The 18,323-nt window shown below is 43.3% G+C and overlaps 3 protein-coding genes across 6 annotated transcripts; 1 reads left to right on the plus strand and 2 right to left on the minus strand.

Annotated features, from left to right (window-relative positions):
- Positions 1-658: 658 nt before the first annotated feature.
- LOC130188315 (acyl carrier protein, mitochondrial-like) lies at positions 659-3,626 on the minus strand. 2 transcript variants are annotated; one of them, XM_056406606.1, is made up of 5 exons: positions 3,439-3,626; positions 1,873-1,992; positions 1,702-1,789; positions 982-1,088; positions 659-720 (listed from the first exon to the last, which is right to left on the minus strand). In XM_056406606.1, exons 1-4 carry the CDS (start codon positions 3,604-3,606, stop codon positions 997-999), a joined length of 468 nt encoding a protein of 155 aa, XP_056262581.1. In that variant the 5' UTR covers positions 3,607-3,626; the 3' UTR covers positions 659-720; positions 982-996. The 2 variants fall into 2 exon arrangements, with proteins under 2 accessions (XP_056262581.1, XP_056262580.1); XM_056406605.1 differs by having other exon boundaries at positions 659-908; positions 3,439-3,623.
- A 489-nt stretch (positions 3,627-4,115) lies between these two features.
- Positions 4,116-6,670, plus strand: dctn5 (dynactin 5). The gene is made up of 6 exons (XM_056406603.1): positions 4,116-4,233; positions 4,367-4,435; positions 4,548-4,666; positions 4,842-4,953; positions 5,897-5,999; positions 6,098-6,670. Exons 1-6 carry the CDS (start codon positions 4,186-4,188, stop codon positions 6,193-6,195), a joined length of 549 nt encoding a protein of 182 aa, XP_056262578.1. The 5' UTR covers positions 4,116-4,185; the 3' UTR covers positions 6,196-6,670.
- A 132-nt stretch (positions 6,671-6,802) lies between these two features.
- hapstr1a (HUWE1 associated protein modifying stress responses a) lies at positions 6,803-15,991 on the minus strand. 3 transcript variants are annotated; one of them, XM_056406601.1, is made up of 5 exons: positions 15,605-15,991; positions 14,468-14,548; positions 13,741-13,808; positions 13,329-13,539; positions 6,803-7,283 (listed from the first exon to the last, which is right to left on the minus strand). In XM_056406601.1, exons 1-5 carry the CDS (start codon positions 15,798-15,800, stop codon positions 7,096-7,098), a joined length of 744 nt encoding a protein of 247 aa, XP_056262576.1. In that variant the 5' UTR covers positions 15,801-15,991; the 3' UTR covers positions 6,803-7,095. The 3 variants fall into 3 exon arrangements, with proteins under 3 accessions (XP_056262576.1, XP_056262575.1, XP_056262577.1); XM_056406600.1 differs by lacking the exon at positions 6,803-7,283 and adding an exon at positions 7,754-10,784; XM_056406602.1 differs by lacking the exon at positions 6,803-7,283 and adding an exon at positions 10,800-12,229.
- Positions 15,992-18,323: the final 2,332 nt, after the last annotated feature.

Raw genomic sequence — 18,323 nt, forward strand, 5'->3', positions numbered from 1 at the left:
AGTGTAAATAAATAAATATTCACCTCTTGTATTAATACTGATCGTCTAAATAAGTCCTGGTTCTAGAGAATGAACCCAGATGTAAGACGTGTCCAGTAGCTGCTCAGTGTCGTACATCATGTAATAGCATTTTAATTAATGATACAAACTAATCAATGACTCATACGGTATTTGTATACGGTCATGTGCAACAAATATAATATATAAATCACATCTGGCCAGATCCTCAAATTAACATTAATAAACCTTGCACCGTCACTTTAAATACACTATTTAAATTCTTAAATGTAATATGCACTGCTTCACATAAGTATGAAAACATTAAAATCTAGTCTGGTATTTGTGGTGAAAGTCTTGGTAAACATCCAGGAGAACACTTCAAACTATATTTTAATAACTTTACGCAATATGAACTAAACGTATCCATGTCAACATTGACTTTAAACTTACAAGAATATAACTATCACACCTTATTCCTCTAGTTACAACATGAAGCCAGTGGATCTTTACGTCGGCGCTCAGCTTGACTACAACTCCCAGAAGTCTCGGCCAACTCAAAGTGAAAAATAAAGTGACCTTCAGCCAGTCTTTATTTATAAACTTCATTTTAACTTGGCATGTTCGTGCTCCAGTAATACAGGAATGAATATCACAGAAATATACAGCATGTGTATTTATTGATCCATTTGAGAAATTATACATCGGAACCACATTTTGGAGCTGAAAGAAAAAGAAAAAAATTTTGAAACCTGTGTTATAGCCATTTGATATTTGGTTTATATCCGAGCTCCGAAACAACATGTTCATTTAAATAGTTAAACACGGCAACGATGCCAGAATGGACAGGACAGCTGACGGGGAGGAAGTGGGGGGATGCACTTCCTGTGGGGTCACGCTGGGGTCAACCTCTATAAGAAACACACAACACAATGAGTGACTGAGCAACGGAACGAGTGAGAGACGCTGAAGAGAGAAACTCACCTCTGAACTGAAACGTTATTCATAAACGTCCTTCTTGTCTGCGATGTATTGTACGATCTCCTCGGGGGTCATCAACTTCTCGGCCTCTCCGTCTGGGATCTCGAAGCCTGCGGGAGAAACGCACACATTGAAAGGGTGAAGTTTGCGGTTTACAAGATGTACTTTAACACACCAGAGATTGTGGCTGACGTCCCGCTAACGAGCTCCATGCAATTAATCGATCAGATAAACTTGAGGTTTATTTCCCGGTCTTGGTCGACATCGTTAGACGAGTTGCATCGTCCAAATTGTAAAATATTTAGTTGGAAATTATTAGATTACAATTTTCTCACATTTGAGAAGTTGCAATCATGGAGGTTTTAGCCCTTTTGCTTAAAGAAAAAGACAATAAATAAAAAGTAATTTATCATAATTGTTGTTTTTCTGTTGACGATTAAGCGATGTAAAAAATGTATATATATATAAATAATACATATATATAGAAATACAGATATAAATATATATCCACATATATAGACAAATATATATATACACATAAATATATATATATATATATATTAATATATATACACAATGTATGTATAAAAGATATATATATATATATTTTTCTTAATAAAAAAAAGGGACATGATGGCAGAGACCAGAAATGCAAGAACTGTACTTATCACTTAGTTTTAAATGTGATTAAGACAGACGGCTAAACGCGACGTGCCAACTCACCGAACTCGTCCTCCATGGCCATGATGATCTCCACCTGGTCCAAACTGTCCAGACCCAGGTCTTTCATGAAGTGGGACGTCGTCTGCAGCTGCGGAGCAACGAGGAAGCCACACGGACGTTAAACACATTTCTCGCGACCTCCGCCGTGTCGTGGATGACTCGTTCGCTCACGTTCTCGGGGTTGATCTTGTCGTAGAGCTTGAGGACGTACAGGACGCGGTCTTTGATGGTTTCCAGGGTGAGGGGGGGCAGGTCACTGTACTGTCGGCACAACACGCCCACCGAGGGGACCTGAGGAGGAAGAGGAGAGGGTCAGGAGCGGGCACGACGAAGGTCATGCACATTTTCACTTTCCAGTGAGTGGGTTGGACGGGGTTCGAGAGGGCGAGTTGGCATGTTGTTGTCTCATTTAGCTTCTTGTTTACAATCACAAGTGGGATGTTTACTGACAGATATTGAACGAGTCATTTAAACATCTCAAGTTTGTATTAAACTCAAACATTATTTCAGACATCTGACAAAAGCCCATTTAAAAACACCTTTGGGAAGAAGGAACTGGAAGACTAATAATCACATCTTGCAGTCTGGATTGCTGCATTATTCTCTTCCAGTAACACCGTTTCCTGGGTTACGCTGACAGACAACAGGGGAAGTTTGTGTACAAGCAAAGCTGAAAACATCACTCCAGTTCTTGCATGACTTCAGACTCCTACTTACAGCCTTTAAAGCATCTCGTATTGACCTCAGATTATTAGTGTTTGGTCGCCTTTTATGACACAAACTTACCGCTGACCTGAGATCAGTCACAACTCTCATCATCTGAAGCTTATGAATAGTTACTCTGTCTAGATCTGGAGTTTCATTCCCTTTAGCAGGGTGGGCATTCATATTTTCAATTATTTTCTTGATTGATATGCATCAATTAAATCATAAAAGGAAAGAAAAAAAGGTGATAAATACAAGATTGAGATCATTTAATTTGCATCTCGGGCTCAGACTGAAAATCAGTATCCATGCATTTCGGTTTAAATACCATTTAAATAACCTTTTGATGAAACCTAGGATTATTAATAGCTCAACCAAAGCATGCAGAAGCTGCTACTACATCCCACACAGAGCGACGTCCTTCTCTGCTCAGGTAAACAACTCCACTAGTCTCCTCAGAAGTAGAGGATAGCTGCCATATCAATGCTCTGAATCCTACAGCAGCTTTAATGAAATGTGCAATATGAGTGTAACTTGACACCCTCGTTATTAACTAAAGTAACACGGAATAAACAATATACTGAAATGCTACAGGCACGAAGAAGAGCAGCAATTAGCCAACATCAACACATAACACTCAAAAAGTGAAATTATACAATCATTAGCTCGTGCATAAGCAGCTTTTTAGTGTTAGAAAGGCGATGGTGTGCAGGTGTGATGATGTCGACTGAAGGCGAGACAGGAACAACAACACAGAGTCAGTGAACTCTCAGACTCTGCAGCTCGCGAGCTAACAAGCAACACATGGCTGTTGAGAAATGAAGTAATTAAACCCTGCCACGGTTTCGTGGACTTCCCCCCCCCGGGTGTCACACTGTCATCGGTCTCCCTCGTGGGGAGATAAACTACTCGCGTGCCGTCGTGAACTCCTCCCGGGCCTCGGCTGTAACCGGCCCGGGTTTGAAAGGCGTCGGTAGGTCACAGCAGCGAGCGCTAGGCCGCAGACGGGGCTCAATGTTACCGGAGACTCACCGGGCTGAGTCCGAGCCACCGCGTCCTCCGGCTGTCCGCAGCGAAGGAGACGGGTCGGTGCGGGGCCGCCGACGGGGCCGCCGACGGGGCCGCCAGGTTGGCGGCGGAGAGCCTCAGCGAGGGCCGGGCGAGCGTGCGGACGCACTGCTGCAAGACACGAGCCGCCATGACGGGAGGAGGAGAAGTGACTGTTTGCTCCCAGCGTGCAAAGCGAAGAAGAAAACTGGGGGGGTCAAGGGCTCCGCAGTGCGCACGCGCGAAACTTAAATCGTTTTGGTTGTCGGGTGTTTATTTTATTCGTTATTTACTGAACTAGAGTGTCAAAAAAATGTGTAAGAAGATTCATTTTTGATTAACGGTCAAATAGAAAATCGCAGAGAAAATTTAGTGAGGATTTAGTCCAGAGGAGAGCAATCAATAACAGAATCACATTACGGATTAGCCGTTGGTAATTAGATGATTGTTTTACCAAATTACGTCAGGGAGTGAACAATTAAACATGTAATATACATTCATAACTCTTCTCCGATACAACTCAAATATAATACATTTACCAGATAACTTGTTCATGTGTTTGGCCAAACGAAATCCATCGATGATTTGACACTCTACTCAAATGGTCTGAATCTACATTCATAGCGTCAGCCGAAGAAGAAAAAGAAGCTGTGTGAGAGCAACACAGACAAGAGGGTTATTCTTCCTGGATTATCGCCACTATTTTAGCATATATCATATTTATTCCCAGCCATGGAGTTGTCTGAAATACTCTACAACAAAGCAGAGTACATTGAAACGGTAATGTTTGATTGTCATCCGTTGTTTGCTTGCTCGCCGCTCGCTGTAGGTTCGCTCACCGCAGCTAAACAGGGCGTTGGGCTCTGGATAACTGACATCATTGTTTATGCCTCTTTCTGTTGTTGTTTATCAGGCTTCCGGTAACAAAGTGAGCAGACAGTCTGTGCTGTGTGGGAGTCAAAACATCGTCCTCAATGGCAAAGTAAGGGTGGAAAAAAACAAACAGGCACCAAACTGAATTATGCAGTGAGGACTCACATTGTGTGTGTGTGTGCGTGTGTATGTATGTGTGTGTGTGTGTGTGTGTTCTCCAGACTATTGTCATGAACGACTGCATCATCAGGGGAGACCTGGCTAACGTCAGGGTGGGCCGACACTGTGTGGTGAAGAGCAGGAGCGTCATTCGACCACCATTCAAAAAGTTCAGCAAAGGGTAAAGCATCCTTCGTCACAAAGTCCATTTCATTGTTTCAGCTGGTGTAGCTACGTCACTTATCTTTGCGTTACACATTAGTTTTGTGTTCCTAGTGTCTGGTCGCTTCATGCCCGTTAATCAAACAGCTGTTCTCCATCTCTCTCTCTGCTCCATACCTCCACCTCTCCTCCAGGGTGGCGTTCTTCCCGCTTCACATCGGAGACCACGTCTTCATCGAGGAGGACTGCGTGGTCAACGCAGCACAGATAGGCTCCTACGTCCACATCGGCAAGAACTGTGTCATAGTGAGTGGAATGAAAAACACACACACACACACACACACACACACAACCAAGCAGACACAGGAAAGAGAGAGAGGACATGAACAGAAGCAGTGTCTCCTCCTGCCTCTGGTGAAACACATGGTCGTCGTGTTGAGATGAGCGGCGCTCAGCTGCAGGGTGTCGTGAGCAGAGACAGACGGAAGGATCACAGTTGCCTTGTTAGATTACACAACGGTAAGAGCAGATTTTATCATGGTTATTTAAACAACATGGTATTTTAAGTGTGCATTAGTACGTCTTTATTCTGGTTTCTAAAGTTGATAATCTTGCACAGTAAAAATAACGATATATTGACTGTAAAAACAATAGGCCTGAAAGGATCAGTGTAGGACATTATATATTACATACTCTATTGTTGTAAAAGGACATAGTGTCTTGGTAAAGTGTGTCATAAAGAATTCATAGCATAGTGTCGTATTGAAAAACAGGAACTATTGGTGGATTCGGCATCATCTTTTTTTCCTACTTTTTCTGCTTTTGGCAACTCTGTGAAAACAACCCTATGCACAGCTTCAAATGTATATTATTATATAAATCAGAATGTACATTCGTATGAACAATAAAATGAAAACTATACCTGGAAAAGTAGATTGTTATAAATTCACAATTTTTTATATATATACTGTATATATTTTTTAAAATCTATTCTTCTGATTATTATAAGTTCATTAGGTTGAGCGCATGATGGAACTATTTAGTGGTTTTGATCGACGCGTGATTGTCGGTGAAGACGTGATTCAATACAATAAAGGTTTTTTTTAAGTTGTGCGGACTGAGTTGTTTGTCAAAACTGAAACTAGTTCCGAGTCTCCAATTTGACCCAGTTTTCAGACACACTATCGGGACGCTTTCTGCTCTATTGTTCTGTCAGCTGGCATCTATTGTTGACTCGCTTTGTGTGCAGGGTCGTCGCTGTGTGCTGAAGGACTGCTGCAAGATCTTAGACAACACGGTGCTCCCTCCGGAGACCGTGGTGCCGCCTTTTACCGTCTTCTCCGGATGCCCAGGTCCGCTGCACCACACACACACACACACCTACACTTGACTCCTCCCCCTTTCTGTTCACCGGTCACGTCCTTCAGCTGTGTTCCTCTCTCTCTCTCAGGTTTATTTTCAGGCGAGCTCCCAGAGTGCACGCAGGACCTCATGATCGATGTAACCAAGAGTTATTACCAGAAGTTCCTGCCGCTCAGCCAGATCTAAGTCCCGCCTCCAAAACCGTCAGGTGGGATCCACCCCCTGTCCAGCCAGAAAAAGGACTCTAAGAGCTCTCCTTCTATCTCCACCTCACAGAGGGCCCGACTTCCTCCGCCCCAAGGACAAACATGTCGTCCTTTTAAAGAACATTTGTATGATTTTACAGTCGTTTATAGCTGAAGTCGTCACTAAACCAGAAGCTCGAGGACCTCGGAGGTGAAGACGAGGAGCTATGGGAGGGGAGAAGAAGAGTGCAGGTGTGTATGAAGAAAGCGTGCGATGTACTGCACGACCCCCGTGGACCAAAAGAAAAGCCTCGGCAGTCGCGATTGAGGATGTCGGCTGTACGCATTTTGGAAAACGGAGCTCTTACATCAGCGATTTGTGAAATGTGTTCCGTTTGTTTTATTCCATCGTTTTATTTCTGCAGTTGAACTCGTTTGTTTTCACGGTCGTTCGTCATAAAACTTATTTAATACCGTGTGGGATTTTTAGTTTTGTTATGTTTTGAAAGGATAAACAGCCCCCTGTGTTCAGCCAACGCCAACGTCCAAAACAGTTCAGCAATTAAATAAATATAGATGCTTGAAAAAAACAAACGTATGTGGACTCGTCTGTCTTCAATAGAAAACTAAAACACTTTTTAATTTGTTTTCCAGCCAAAATATCTGTTTATGCTATTCTGCTTATTCTCAACTGAACAAGACAGGTTTTTTCTCCTCATTTACATAATTAGCTTTAAAATGTTTCACATGGAAATAAATTAAGTTAGACCTCAAGGACAGAAAACACATGACCCGTGTACAACTTAGCTATGACCTGTGTGGTTTTCTTGTAAATAAGTTGTTTGCATCATTTCTTTCCCCCTCATCTAAACCGTGTGTTTAACAAACGTGTTTAATGGATTTATCTCCCTTTAAAATCCTCGTTCACGTCCATGTTGACGGACTGGAAGAGCTCATCGGTCATCAGTGAGTTCTGGACTTTGACCTCATCGGAGAATCGTGACGTAGAGATGAGTTGTTTATCCATTTCTCCTTCGGCACGACCCAGGACCCTGACCTTCTGATCAGGTTGCCTCAGAACCCTCCGCTCTGTAACAGATGTCAGTCACACACAAATTCAAAAGCGTAACTCGGTTGTTTCCCTTCACCCAGCTGGAAACGTCAACTAAATTAAATCTGCAAACTCAATGAGATAGATTTGTGTTCTTTACACTTTGACTCCTTTCTACCATCAGACAGTTTGGTATTTCATACGTTTGTATTTTCAGCCATGGGACCTCATTTTTAATAAGATTAAAATGCACAAAATAAATAGTTTATTCTTTCCCTGGTTCCTCCTCTTTGTGTGTCACAAAGAGGAGGAACACATCAAGTTCACACTAAATATTTTCCTTAAATGTTTGCTTTATTTATTCTGATTTAAGGAAAAGGGACTCCTCCAACTTACTTAGCTGCAAGTTAACATATTAAAATGTTTATTAATAGTGAACCCTCATTTACTTAAAGCAACCAATCCAAACAAATCTCCCTTTTTTTCTGTTAAATGAAAGTCTGTCCAATTCAACTCAATGGTTTTATTTCTTTTACAATGTGAACCACATATATCATACCAACAATTAAATGTTAAGTATATAGATTAGCCATTTATTATTATTTTTTTAAACATAAGTATCAAGAAACTGTTGATAATAGTGTTTGCTCCAGAGATACGTGGCATGAGGCGGCCTTCTGAAACGAGGTGGATGACGGCCGGTGGCTCCGGGGAAGAAAAGAATAACACTAAGTGCCCCCCCCCTCCCCCCCATCAACGGGGTCAACGCTGCGGGTTGAACGACAGCACAGACGACTCCTCTAGTCTTTGGGGGGGGGGGGGGGGGGGGGGAGAAGATGGATGCTGTGTCCGAGTGCTTCGAGTCCCATCTCCCCCCCGACGAGTCGCCACGCGACACAAACACTGGGAGGTCAAACCTACGGATTTGTGACGACGAGCGTCATTTGGTTTCAGTCGAGCTCCGGTGTGAAAGTGTTAGACACAGCGGGGAGTAAAGTGCCGGGGGCAAAATGGTGCGCCGTCGGGTCCTCGGGGGTCACTGTCGTTATAGATCCTCCCACGAGGACCGGAGTCTGAAGCGGTCCGACGGGACCGGAAATGGGACTTTTTTTAGGGCGCCATTCCGATTCGAGAAACTCTGATCCATCCTATGTTACGTTGCTCACCTCGGCCTTCGCCGGATGACGCAACCCAGAATTTACAGAGACGATGTGGTTTGCTTTTTCTTTTCTAAAGCACCAGCTTTAACCCGAGACGGAAGCTGTTCCAGTCTTTAAAAAAAAGGTTGATTTCCATCAGTCGGACTCAGTGGTTTCACAAACTCATAACGCAGAAAGAGCTCTTCGTTTGGCCAGAAGCAACAAATATCAGCCGGGGTCCTTCTTTCACGACAAGCCAGCCTGTGTGTGTGAGTGTGTGTGTGTGTGTGTATAAAACAACCTCCAACGGAAAAATGAAATCTGTGACCAAAATGTAACAGAAGTTTAAAAACTGGCATGCTTCATACGACTAAAGAAAACCCACTTTCCAGGTCGTAAGAAAAATGAAGGGATGTGAAAAAAGTCAACGGAGGGAGAGAAAAAGAAGGAGGCATCGAATCCATCGAGGCCTCGCGAGTCCGCTTCAGCTCGTATCGGGAGGTACGAGTTACTGTATCACGACTTCAGCCGGGCGTCTTTTAGATAGTTATAATTGGTTGAATAACTAGTCTGTATTTAAATCTTTTAGTTCCAATGCTGACTCAGCATACGCCAACAATCTGAGTTCAAGACGCTCCGACATTCACCTCCCAAAATCGTCCGTGAAGACCTGAGAAAGCGGTCCAGCTCGAGTCTTTCTGACTTTACAAACTGCTAAATGTACCCAAAGCTCTGACTGGTGCGATATCGGTGCCTCCTCCTCTTCCTCCTCTCACTGATACAGACGGATGAAGGCAACAACCATTTCAAGAACGAAACGCGCGTCCTCCCGTACCGAGTGGAGTCCCCATCCACGTCGTATTGACGCACCTGGTGTCCCAACAGCCAATCAGACGCTCCATCCAAAACGGTCCGGCGTGCTTGAGAAACGTTACTTTAGTAAACATGTGTGACTTATGCTTCGTTTACAGCAAAGAATATCTTTAGATACAGGTTTAAGTACTTCTGAAGAGTTGTTGGTCCATTGCGTTTGCTTTCTTTAAGGAACGCGCGGGCGAGGCTGCGAGTCAATGGAAGAGCCGATTTGTTTGCATGAGTCAGGAGGTGAGGGCTAAGTGCAAAAGTCCTTATTGCAACTCGTCAACAAGATCACATAAAACAGCAGCTGCTTTCGTAATAAGACTGAAGGTAAATGAGGGGGGGGGGGGGGGTCCGTCTGACAAGCTGTATACACAAAGAAAAATGATTTTCCTTTTCCATTATCCTCAAGAACAGAAACAAAATAAGTGTAGAAAGCGCGAAAATCAACTTGGCTCTCGCTGCTGCAAACGGCGGCAACAAAGCAAGACGTGTAACACTGGTGGTCGAGGGAGGAGAAACGAAAACAAACAAAGGGGCCGACCGGCCGAACTAAAGGAAGCCACGGTTGAAGCGGAGCAGTCAGAATAGAGTCGCGTGCCGTCGCCCTCGCGGGCGGCGGATGAAGCCGCCGATGTCTTCTGCTGTCGGGCGAATCGACTCCGCCGGACGAAAGCTGCAGATATGAAGAAACAAAAAGGAGCAGGTGGGTTGTTTGACGCACAGGCGAGTCTCTGGCGGGAGTCGGGTCCGACATTTGGCGTGCAACTCGGTGCACCGAGTGAGACGATTTGATCATGGCCCTCACTTCCTTTATTAAGGTGGTGGGTGAGGATAAGAAACGGTGAAGGGGGGGGCGTGTCGGCGACCTAGAATGAGTCCGTGACTTCCTTCGCCGTCTCCCGTCCGGGGCGGCGACGTCTGAAGAGCGTGTGATGTCGTCCAGAGCTCAGAGTCTCTCACACACACACACACTCGATAGGTGTTCCGATTGCAGATCAGCGATTCATAGTGATGGTGTGGGGGAAAGGAGCCAAGGAAGAGAATTCGTTCAACTTTTGAAGACACGGAGCCGAGGTCTTCGGTCCCGGTTTTCATTTTCATTACGGCCGGGTTCCACGGCGAGGCATCCCAATGTCTGCGAGTCTGTCCGTCCGTCGTAAGCCCATCCATCCCCCGCTCTCTTAGCCTTTGAAGGCGTTTCCCCCCCCCCCCATAGGCAGGCAGCAGATCAGATCATCCTGTTGCGTTTGTGTGTAGGGGAGTCCGTGATGACGTCGCTACACTGGGTGGAGTTTCTCTTCCTGGTCGCTCCCCCTCCGGCGGAGGCGGAGCCTGTAGAGTCCAGATGCAGCGCCATCTCTTCCGAGATGAAAGTGTTCAGGTCGACGTCCTGGAGCCCGTTGCGCCTGCTGCGGCACACCGGCCCCGAGGAACCGCCCACGCCGGCGGCGCCGCCCACGCCGCTGCTCCCGCTCACGTGTGTGGGAGACCCCGGAGCACCGGAGCGCACGCTGATGCTCGCCATGGCGCCGCTCAAGCCTGTGGAAGGACGAGGAGGCGGGACAGAGAGGAAAGAGGAGAAACACACACGGGGGCATCAGTTGGGGAACTAAGAGCGATAAGCGGGCTACTTTATGGAACTCACGATCACACGAGGGAAAGAAAATGACACAAACACGGAACAACTGTCCGTCTGGCAGCAGCTGCAACCACCGGGTGACTTCATTTACCGACTTTGCCACGTGGCGAGAACGAGCTCCACGTCCATCCATGGAGTCTTTTGATTGGACCAACAGTGACTAACCAAGTAAGCACCGCACAGGTGCATCCGTCAACATCAGAATTGTATTTAAGGTCAATAGTGGGTTTTAAGGCTGATATAAGAAAGATAGTTTGGATAATCTGATCAATCGTCCTCTGAATCGAATCATTAGTAAAATACTGAGGTGTGATTTGGTGGATTACGTCGTTGGAATATATTCTATTTATTTAAAACGGCCGATGTGCCTTCATGTGGTTTATGACGGGACTGGATTACTTTGTTATATTAAAGCCATGCGCAGGGTCACGGTCACTGGCGTTATGTGGCTGGATTATTTGGAAGAGGCAAAGCCAAATTGGAAAGTATGTTCCGGTAACAGTGGAATGATTTATTTTCCTCACCGTCTCCATGTGTTGAGGGTTGCATTGTATGTTCGAGAGAGAACTTTTATACACCAATAAATTCCTAATTTGGCATATTTACAACAAAACCAACGACGATTTACAACCGTAATTTATGTATCGCAACCGGTTAGATTATTAAAATGAGAAATAACAGCTTCAAACCTTGAAGAGCTGCGTTTAAGTTCCTTAACGTCAGAGAAAAGTAGTTACACGCCATATAACTGCTCTATAACTGCTCTATAACTGCTCTATCACCGCTCACAAGACAAACTAAATGTTACCTAGAACTAGATCGCCATAGCCTAAGATAACGTTATATGAATCTTGAAACATTACCTAAATATTAATGTAATGAAGTCCTTTCTTACATTAGCTGAACAAAAGATGTTGTCACTTGAGACGTCTCGACTTTACAATATTGCAGGTTGTGCAACTGGCAACCCATTTGTTGTGAATGCAATGGAAAAGGGGGATGATAGAGCAACCTCTAGTTTCTGAATGGTATCAATACCTTTAATCTTACACATAACCAGCTAAATGAGTAACGAGGTGAAACGTTGCTCCTGTGGGAAAAGAGACGGCGAGTAAACAGCTCTTCGACACGACGTCATCGTTTGTCGAAAGTCACTCGGCCCGTTATCGTCGTCTGTTTTTGTCTCCATTTTGGTTTTCAGAAGATAACGGGAGTCGTGTTGGAAGCCTCTTCCCGATGACGTCGACTCTGTCGGCGACTGTACCTGCGCCCCTACGAGAGGCGACGGGTGTAACGTCAAAACCCAAAGTGGGAAACCAAGCGAGAAACCACGTCCACCTCCCGACTGCAACAATAAAAAAAAAGTACATTTTGTTCTGTATTCACTTTGTCCTTTTCCCAACACGCACAAACTGAAGCGATGAAATGCAAATGGCATCTGATGAGTGAGAAAAGAGACGCGCTGAAACCGCCCGACACAGACTTCCGTTTCAGTAACCTAAACCAACAAATGCCGAACGCCGTCCGGCCTAACCTCAGCTCCCCTTGAGAATGTGGTGGCCCTGCAGATGAAGTTCAGAATAACCAGTCGCACTCGCAGCTCACCAGAAAGACCGCAGTACAACTACGAAGTGAAACGTACACACGCGCAGACGAGCTCCTCTTTCGCCACTGGCCAAACGCACAACGTGCCCTTATCTCCGAGAACATGTGGCGGAGGCCTCAAACACTCACACAAACCACCTCTCTGTACCTGGTATCAGACATACAGCTCAAGCATTTGTTCTACTTCAGGTGACAGCTTGTATGCATGTAAACGAGCCGGTTGATCATTTGAAAACAATCTTCCTCATACTATAATCTTCCAACTAGTCTATAGTACATTACCAAATCATAAAGTGGTGGAATCAATATGTCCCACCCGTACTTTGAAGAATCTAAACACTGGATACAACATTATTTCTCCTCTACAGGGTTCTTACACATTTTGACCAATGGATTTCCAAGACTTTTCCAGGACTTTTCCAAGACTTTAAACCAAATTTCCATGACCAAACTGGAATTTCGGTATAAACATGAACATTTTTGAAAATTGTGCGTATTGAGAGCGTACGCCGGCTTATATTTTGAGCGTCTTTCTTTAAAAAACGTATTAATTATTTCAAACTCGGCGTAAATGAACATGTGATTATAACACATTTCCATGACTTTTCCCAAACTTTTATGATTTAAGTTTTTTCCATGACTTTTCCAGGCCTGGAAATGACCATTTTAAAAGGCCATGACTTTTCCAGGTATTCCATGACCGTACGAACCCTGCTTTATTCTGGCCTTAAAGATAACATGACAACCGTGTTCTCATGGGCTGTGACTCGCATGTCTGATTATGCGGCTAGAATTACCATTAGTGTATACGGTGTGAGCCAGGCGTGCACTTTACTCACCATGCAGTGCTATCGCCTCCCTGAAGGGCTGGAGGTCCGTTTCCACAGATGAGCCGGTCTCTGCTGGTGAATTCGCCCGACTGGGAGCCACCATGGCCAGCCAGGGGTTGGCCCTGCTACTCCTGTGTGGTGGCGCTTTGCCGCACAGAAAGCTGATCAGATCCTCCCTACGGATGGTTCTCCGGCGCTTTTTCACCCAGGCCAACATGTCCTGCAATCCAATAAAAGTGTGATCCATCCGTCAGGTAAACACGATTTAGTGTCATCAACAAACCCCAATGCACCTCGCCCCCCCTGAAACATCTCTGTTGTGTAAACCTAATGTAAAACAATTATGACAGGGAGGTGTAACATCACAATTTGTCCAGAATGGAGTTGCTTAACAAAAAGAGAACAGAGGAGCGAGACCCACCTTATTACGACGTTGGTGGCCTATCTGAATGCCCCGGTCACAGCTTCTCTGATGGGCCTCAGCACTCTCTGTAAAAGGTGAAAGACGTCACAAAAAAATAAACTATTATTATTATCATCATCATGAAGTCCAAAGGAAATATGCATGCTACTTTTAACAGAGCCAATGTTTTAGTCCAATAACAGAAATCCTTAAGTATTAGCATAATGGGTTGTATATAATATATACATCAGAATCATTTATTGCAACGTATGCTGGACATAGCTTTGAAATAAACAGCAAATTACTTCCAACGGCTGCCAACTACTCACCACTCACGAGCACTCGGTAGACCGACACACGAGTCAGGTCCAGTACAATCTCATTCTCACCACAACAACTCTGTTTCACTGGTGAATTCCTGACATTGTTATAGAAATTTTTCTGTTTGTTTTTAGTCTAGTTTCTTTTTAACCCTTCAGCGAACATGTCTTTCACTGGCGTACAAAACCCTAAACACCATGTGACAGACTGATCAATATGGAGCTGAAAACAACGAGGACTCGCTCTGTTCACCATTTGATGGATGAGCTGGAAGGGCCTATCAATATTAACATCTACATGTACAATGATAGACAGCCACAGTGCATATTGACGACAACAAAACCACAACAACACGGGGTGTAGTAGTTAGCGGGTCAATACATCCTGCAGATGGGATGGAGAGAAGAGGGACGTGGTTAGATACCTTTGTAGAGGTTGGTCACTGCTGTTGCAGAGTTCTGAAACGGCACCCACAATGACAGACCCTGTTGATGGCATACTCTGTCTGTGGGAGGAAAGGGGGGGAAATGTTGGGTTTATATTCCTTACATGTGGCTGGAATTAAAAAGCAAGCACTCGTGATTGATGTGACCAAAAGGTACAACAATCAACATCCGAGAGGGCCCGACAGCGTGGCGATTACATGGTTGAGGTGAAGATCATTTCCATTCTCCATTTTGTCTACAATTGCAGGGACAGTGTTCGGCATAAAAATAACTGTCAGTCGGCGCGAGATGGGCAGCTTGGCAGCGGATTGTTTAACAAGAAAGCACCGACACAACAACTTAGTGCCCCCTCAGCAGTAAAGTTGCAACGCCATGTCAAACACGGATACGCCTAACAAGTCGAGCTCTGTCGGGGTGGACACACATGTATAAAGTCTAAGGGCACTGCCGCCGTATCTTATTGTCCACAAACTACCATTTGCACCTGCGAACCAATACCATCTTCGCCATTTTGTGATTATAACGCTAGCGACGCGTTGCTCAACAAACTGCTCCCTGGGCGGCGAACAGAGCGTTTAAAGCCCGAGAGCACAGCTCCGTGCCGTTAACCGTGCGTCTCATCTTGACAAATAACCGCGTCCGGTGTGACACACGGTAACACCGAGTGGACAACAGACTGTCATCTGGGAATGTCGCGTAGCTACGATTGTTGTGACCGTGGCCATTTTGTAACTAGCCCGGCTAACGTTACGTTAGCTGTCTTAACTTGGTGTCAACACCCATCTCATTGACACAAGGTGTCCGTGGAGACGTAAGCTACTTTAATTATGCCAGTTAAACTACATGTGGGTGTTTAACAGTCAAACCAAGTGTATAAAACCAGATTGTAGTTCATAACTATTTTTGTTCTCGTCCACCAGCTAGTTAGCTAACGCTAAATTTAGCGTCAGCTGGAACCGTTACCCCAGCTAGTTAGCGGCCAACCGTTAGTGACGTTAGTTTACAATAACGGGGTTTCTAACCGGCAAGCCAACGGGATAACGTTACCGGCCACGTAAGTTACGTCATAGTTGAGACGAACAAGCACAAGATGTAAAGAAAACGCTGCCTTGAACCTTTGTATAATTGTGCCACGGCCGTGGCCGAGTTCTGGAAGAGGTGCCACAGTTTATCCTGATCGTTGTCGGCCTCCTCCTCGCTGGGCTCCCTTTGCTCCGCTTCGGCCAAACACTGCTGCTCCCATTTTGAGAACCAGTGCTCAGGTCCGTGTTCCTGTATCTCCGAGTCTCCGTCTTCCTTCTTCTCCTCCATTTAATGCACCGAAACTCACGGAAATGCGGTTTTAATGTGTTATTATATGACTATCTGGACACTGTATAAATAATTATGTGAGTAAATCCATGAATACTGTTTTCTTTTTTAATATTTCGCACTACAGTTATAGCGTTGGACCCTGTTCCTACCACCATCTGTGAAGATAAGCTTAGCTAACTATTTTTCCTAGTCGCCGACGTCGACATATATACAACGCAGACTACCATGTTATGCGTTACGTCCCGCCTACTAGACATACAGTCAAATATGATTGGTCACGTGAGTGCTGTAGGCTGGGCTTGAGGTATTTATTCTGAATCTCATTGGCTCTCATATATGTACGTCACAGCATTGACACAAAAGAACCACAGTGAAAATTCCTCATTACTCAAGCTTGCGAGAGAGTGCAAGTCGCTTTTGTCGTGAAAACTGTTGTTATAAAATATATATACATATATATATATATATATTTTAAGTTAATCGTGACTATAACAATCTTTTGTAAGCTGACTAATTGATTTTATTATGAACCTCTATCTTCTGACAACAGAAAAACTATAATATTAGGGACCACATATATACACTCTCCACGTCCATAATTCAGTTTTTTAAGAAAAAAGGAAACTAACTATTTAATAAACAACACTAACCGAAATTTTAAATGAGATAAAATATACATGAGTGCGTGAGTCATTTTTAAATAGCCAACTGCGACGGTCATCAAGGCCGAGTCCTGGCGTAGTTTAGTATTTCTCCACTGAATGGTGCTATTTACTCAAAATCTGAAGGCTTGTCTGTTACAGCCACGGTCTGGTTTCAGCACTGCAGATACAGACCAGTGTTAGAGTAAGAACACTGTCTTGGTAAAGGGAAACATTCTGATTGGGCGTAGATTGTGCTCCACAGTGGCATGGCAATACTCAATTATTGAGTTGGTTTCATTTGGTTTACATTTATTTTCTCTTTGATTCCTATATGGCCTTATTAATGTGTAAAATAGCTTATATTGCTGCAATTTAGTTCGTTTTTTGCTTGTCTATGTGTGTATGCTAATACAAATAAATAACTTACACATTTCTCCACAGTATTTGCTTCCATTTTTTTCCATCTTAACGACTTAACTAATATTGGCACATAGGTCCCTCTGTGAATTAGATGACAATGGTCAATTATGAGAAAGGTCGCAGGGTATTTTGGTGGATAGATAATTTATGAATTGTAGATGTGCCTAACTTAAGTCCAAATTAGGTTTTAATCATTGAACAATACAAAAATTAAAAATCACAGCAATATGTATAATCAAACTAACAATACAAACATTAAAAGAAAATCAATGAATAATGTAAAGAAACTGAAAATGAAAGGAAATAACATGACAGAGGTCAACATGAATAAATCAGAAGACTTAAAAGATTATTACATTGGGTGCAGTCTCACTGTTTTAACTGCCTTTTTTAAATTAATGTCTTAATTGTCTTCTTTATTTCTGACTAAAGAGATTAAAGTGAGGTTTTTATTGAGCAAAGTAAATTTTATGCAACAATTTTAATGAGATTGATTAGGAAATACACTTTCTAGAATTTATAAATATCATTCCAAAGTTTACAGGTACATTTCCAGAACAGCTGGTCAATAGTTTAAGTATGGAAATTACACAAGGCACAGCTTAAATCAAAGTCCTTTTTAAATTGTATAGCCGGATGATTTTAAATGACACTTCTTTGACCTTATTTGCCAAAAAAGAGAGTACAAACTTGTTTCCAACATGAAATGCTCAATACTGCTCAAGTTGCCTTATAGTATTTGAAGCAAAAAAGTGCTCTGTATGTGATTTATTTACTTTATTTCATTAATTATATTTCATCTACTTGTGTATTTTTACTTTATTTGTTTTCCTAATTGTATTTCTGTCATGTTTATTGTAGTGTGCTCTATGCTCTGCATGTTTTCTTGCATTATGAAAATACTTTGAAAATAAAATAATTAAATATTTAAAAAGGCCGTGCAATGATATCACTAATTAGGGCAAAAGCGGCACCTGGAAATTAAAAGTACCTCACAAGATCAGGCTGTATAACACTTAATAAAATCCAATAAATTAGCTCAAATAAGTCAATAAATAAATAAGTAAACACAAGTAAAAGTAGTAAGTCAATCAAACTAATTAGGGGGATACAAAATTAAATATATGCCACAAAGTATCACAACCAGCAGGTGCAGGTCCTTCTAAGTGTTTTACCTGAAGAATGACCACGTGTTTGTTTTGTATTTTATGTTTTTATTTAGTTTAATTTGGTTTTATATGCTGTTTTATATGCATTGTTTGTTTCACACATAACACTTGTAATTGCTCATGTTTTGCATACAACGTTTACATAACTGAAGCCGTACAACGTTGCTCAGGAAAAAGTAAAAAGTATTTTTAGTGGCGAAAAATATGACGTATTTCAACGTGCAATCACAAGCATGCAAGGCCCCGCGATTCCTATAATTTCCATTCATCTGATAATTGTTGTTGGT

This window comes from Pseudoliparis swirei, chromosome 23 (genome assembly GCF_029220125.1).
Source record: "Pseudoliparis swirei isolate HS2019 ecotype Mariana Trench chromosome 23, NWPU_hadal_v1, whole genome shotgun sequence".
Lineage (NCBI taxonomy): Eukaryota > Metazoa > Chordata > Actinopteri > Perciformes > Liparidae > Pseudoliparis > Pseudoliparis swirei.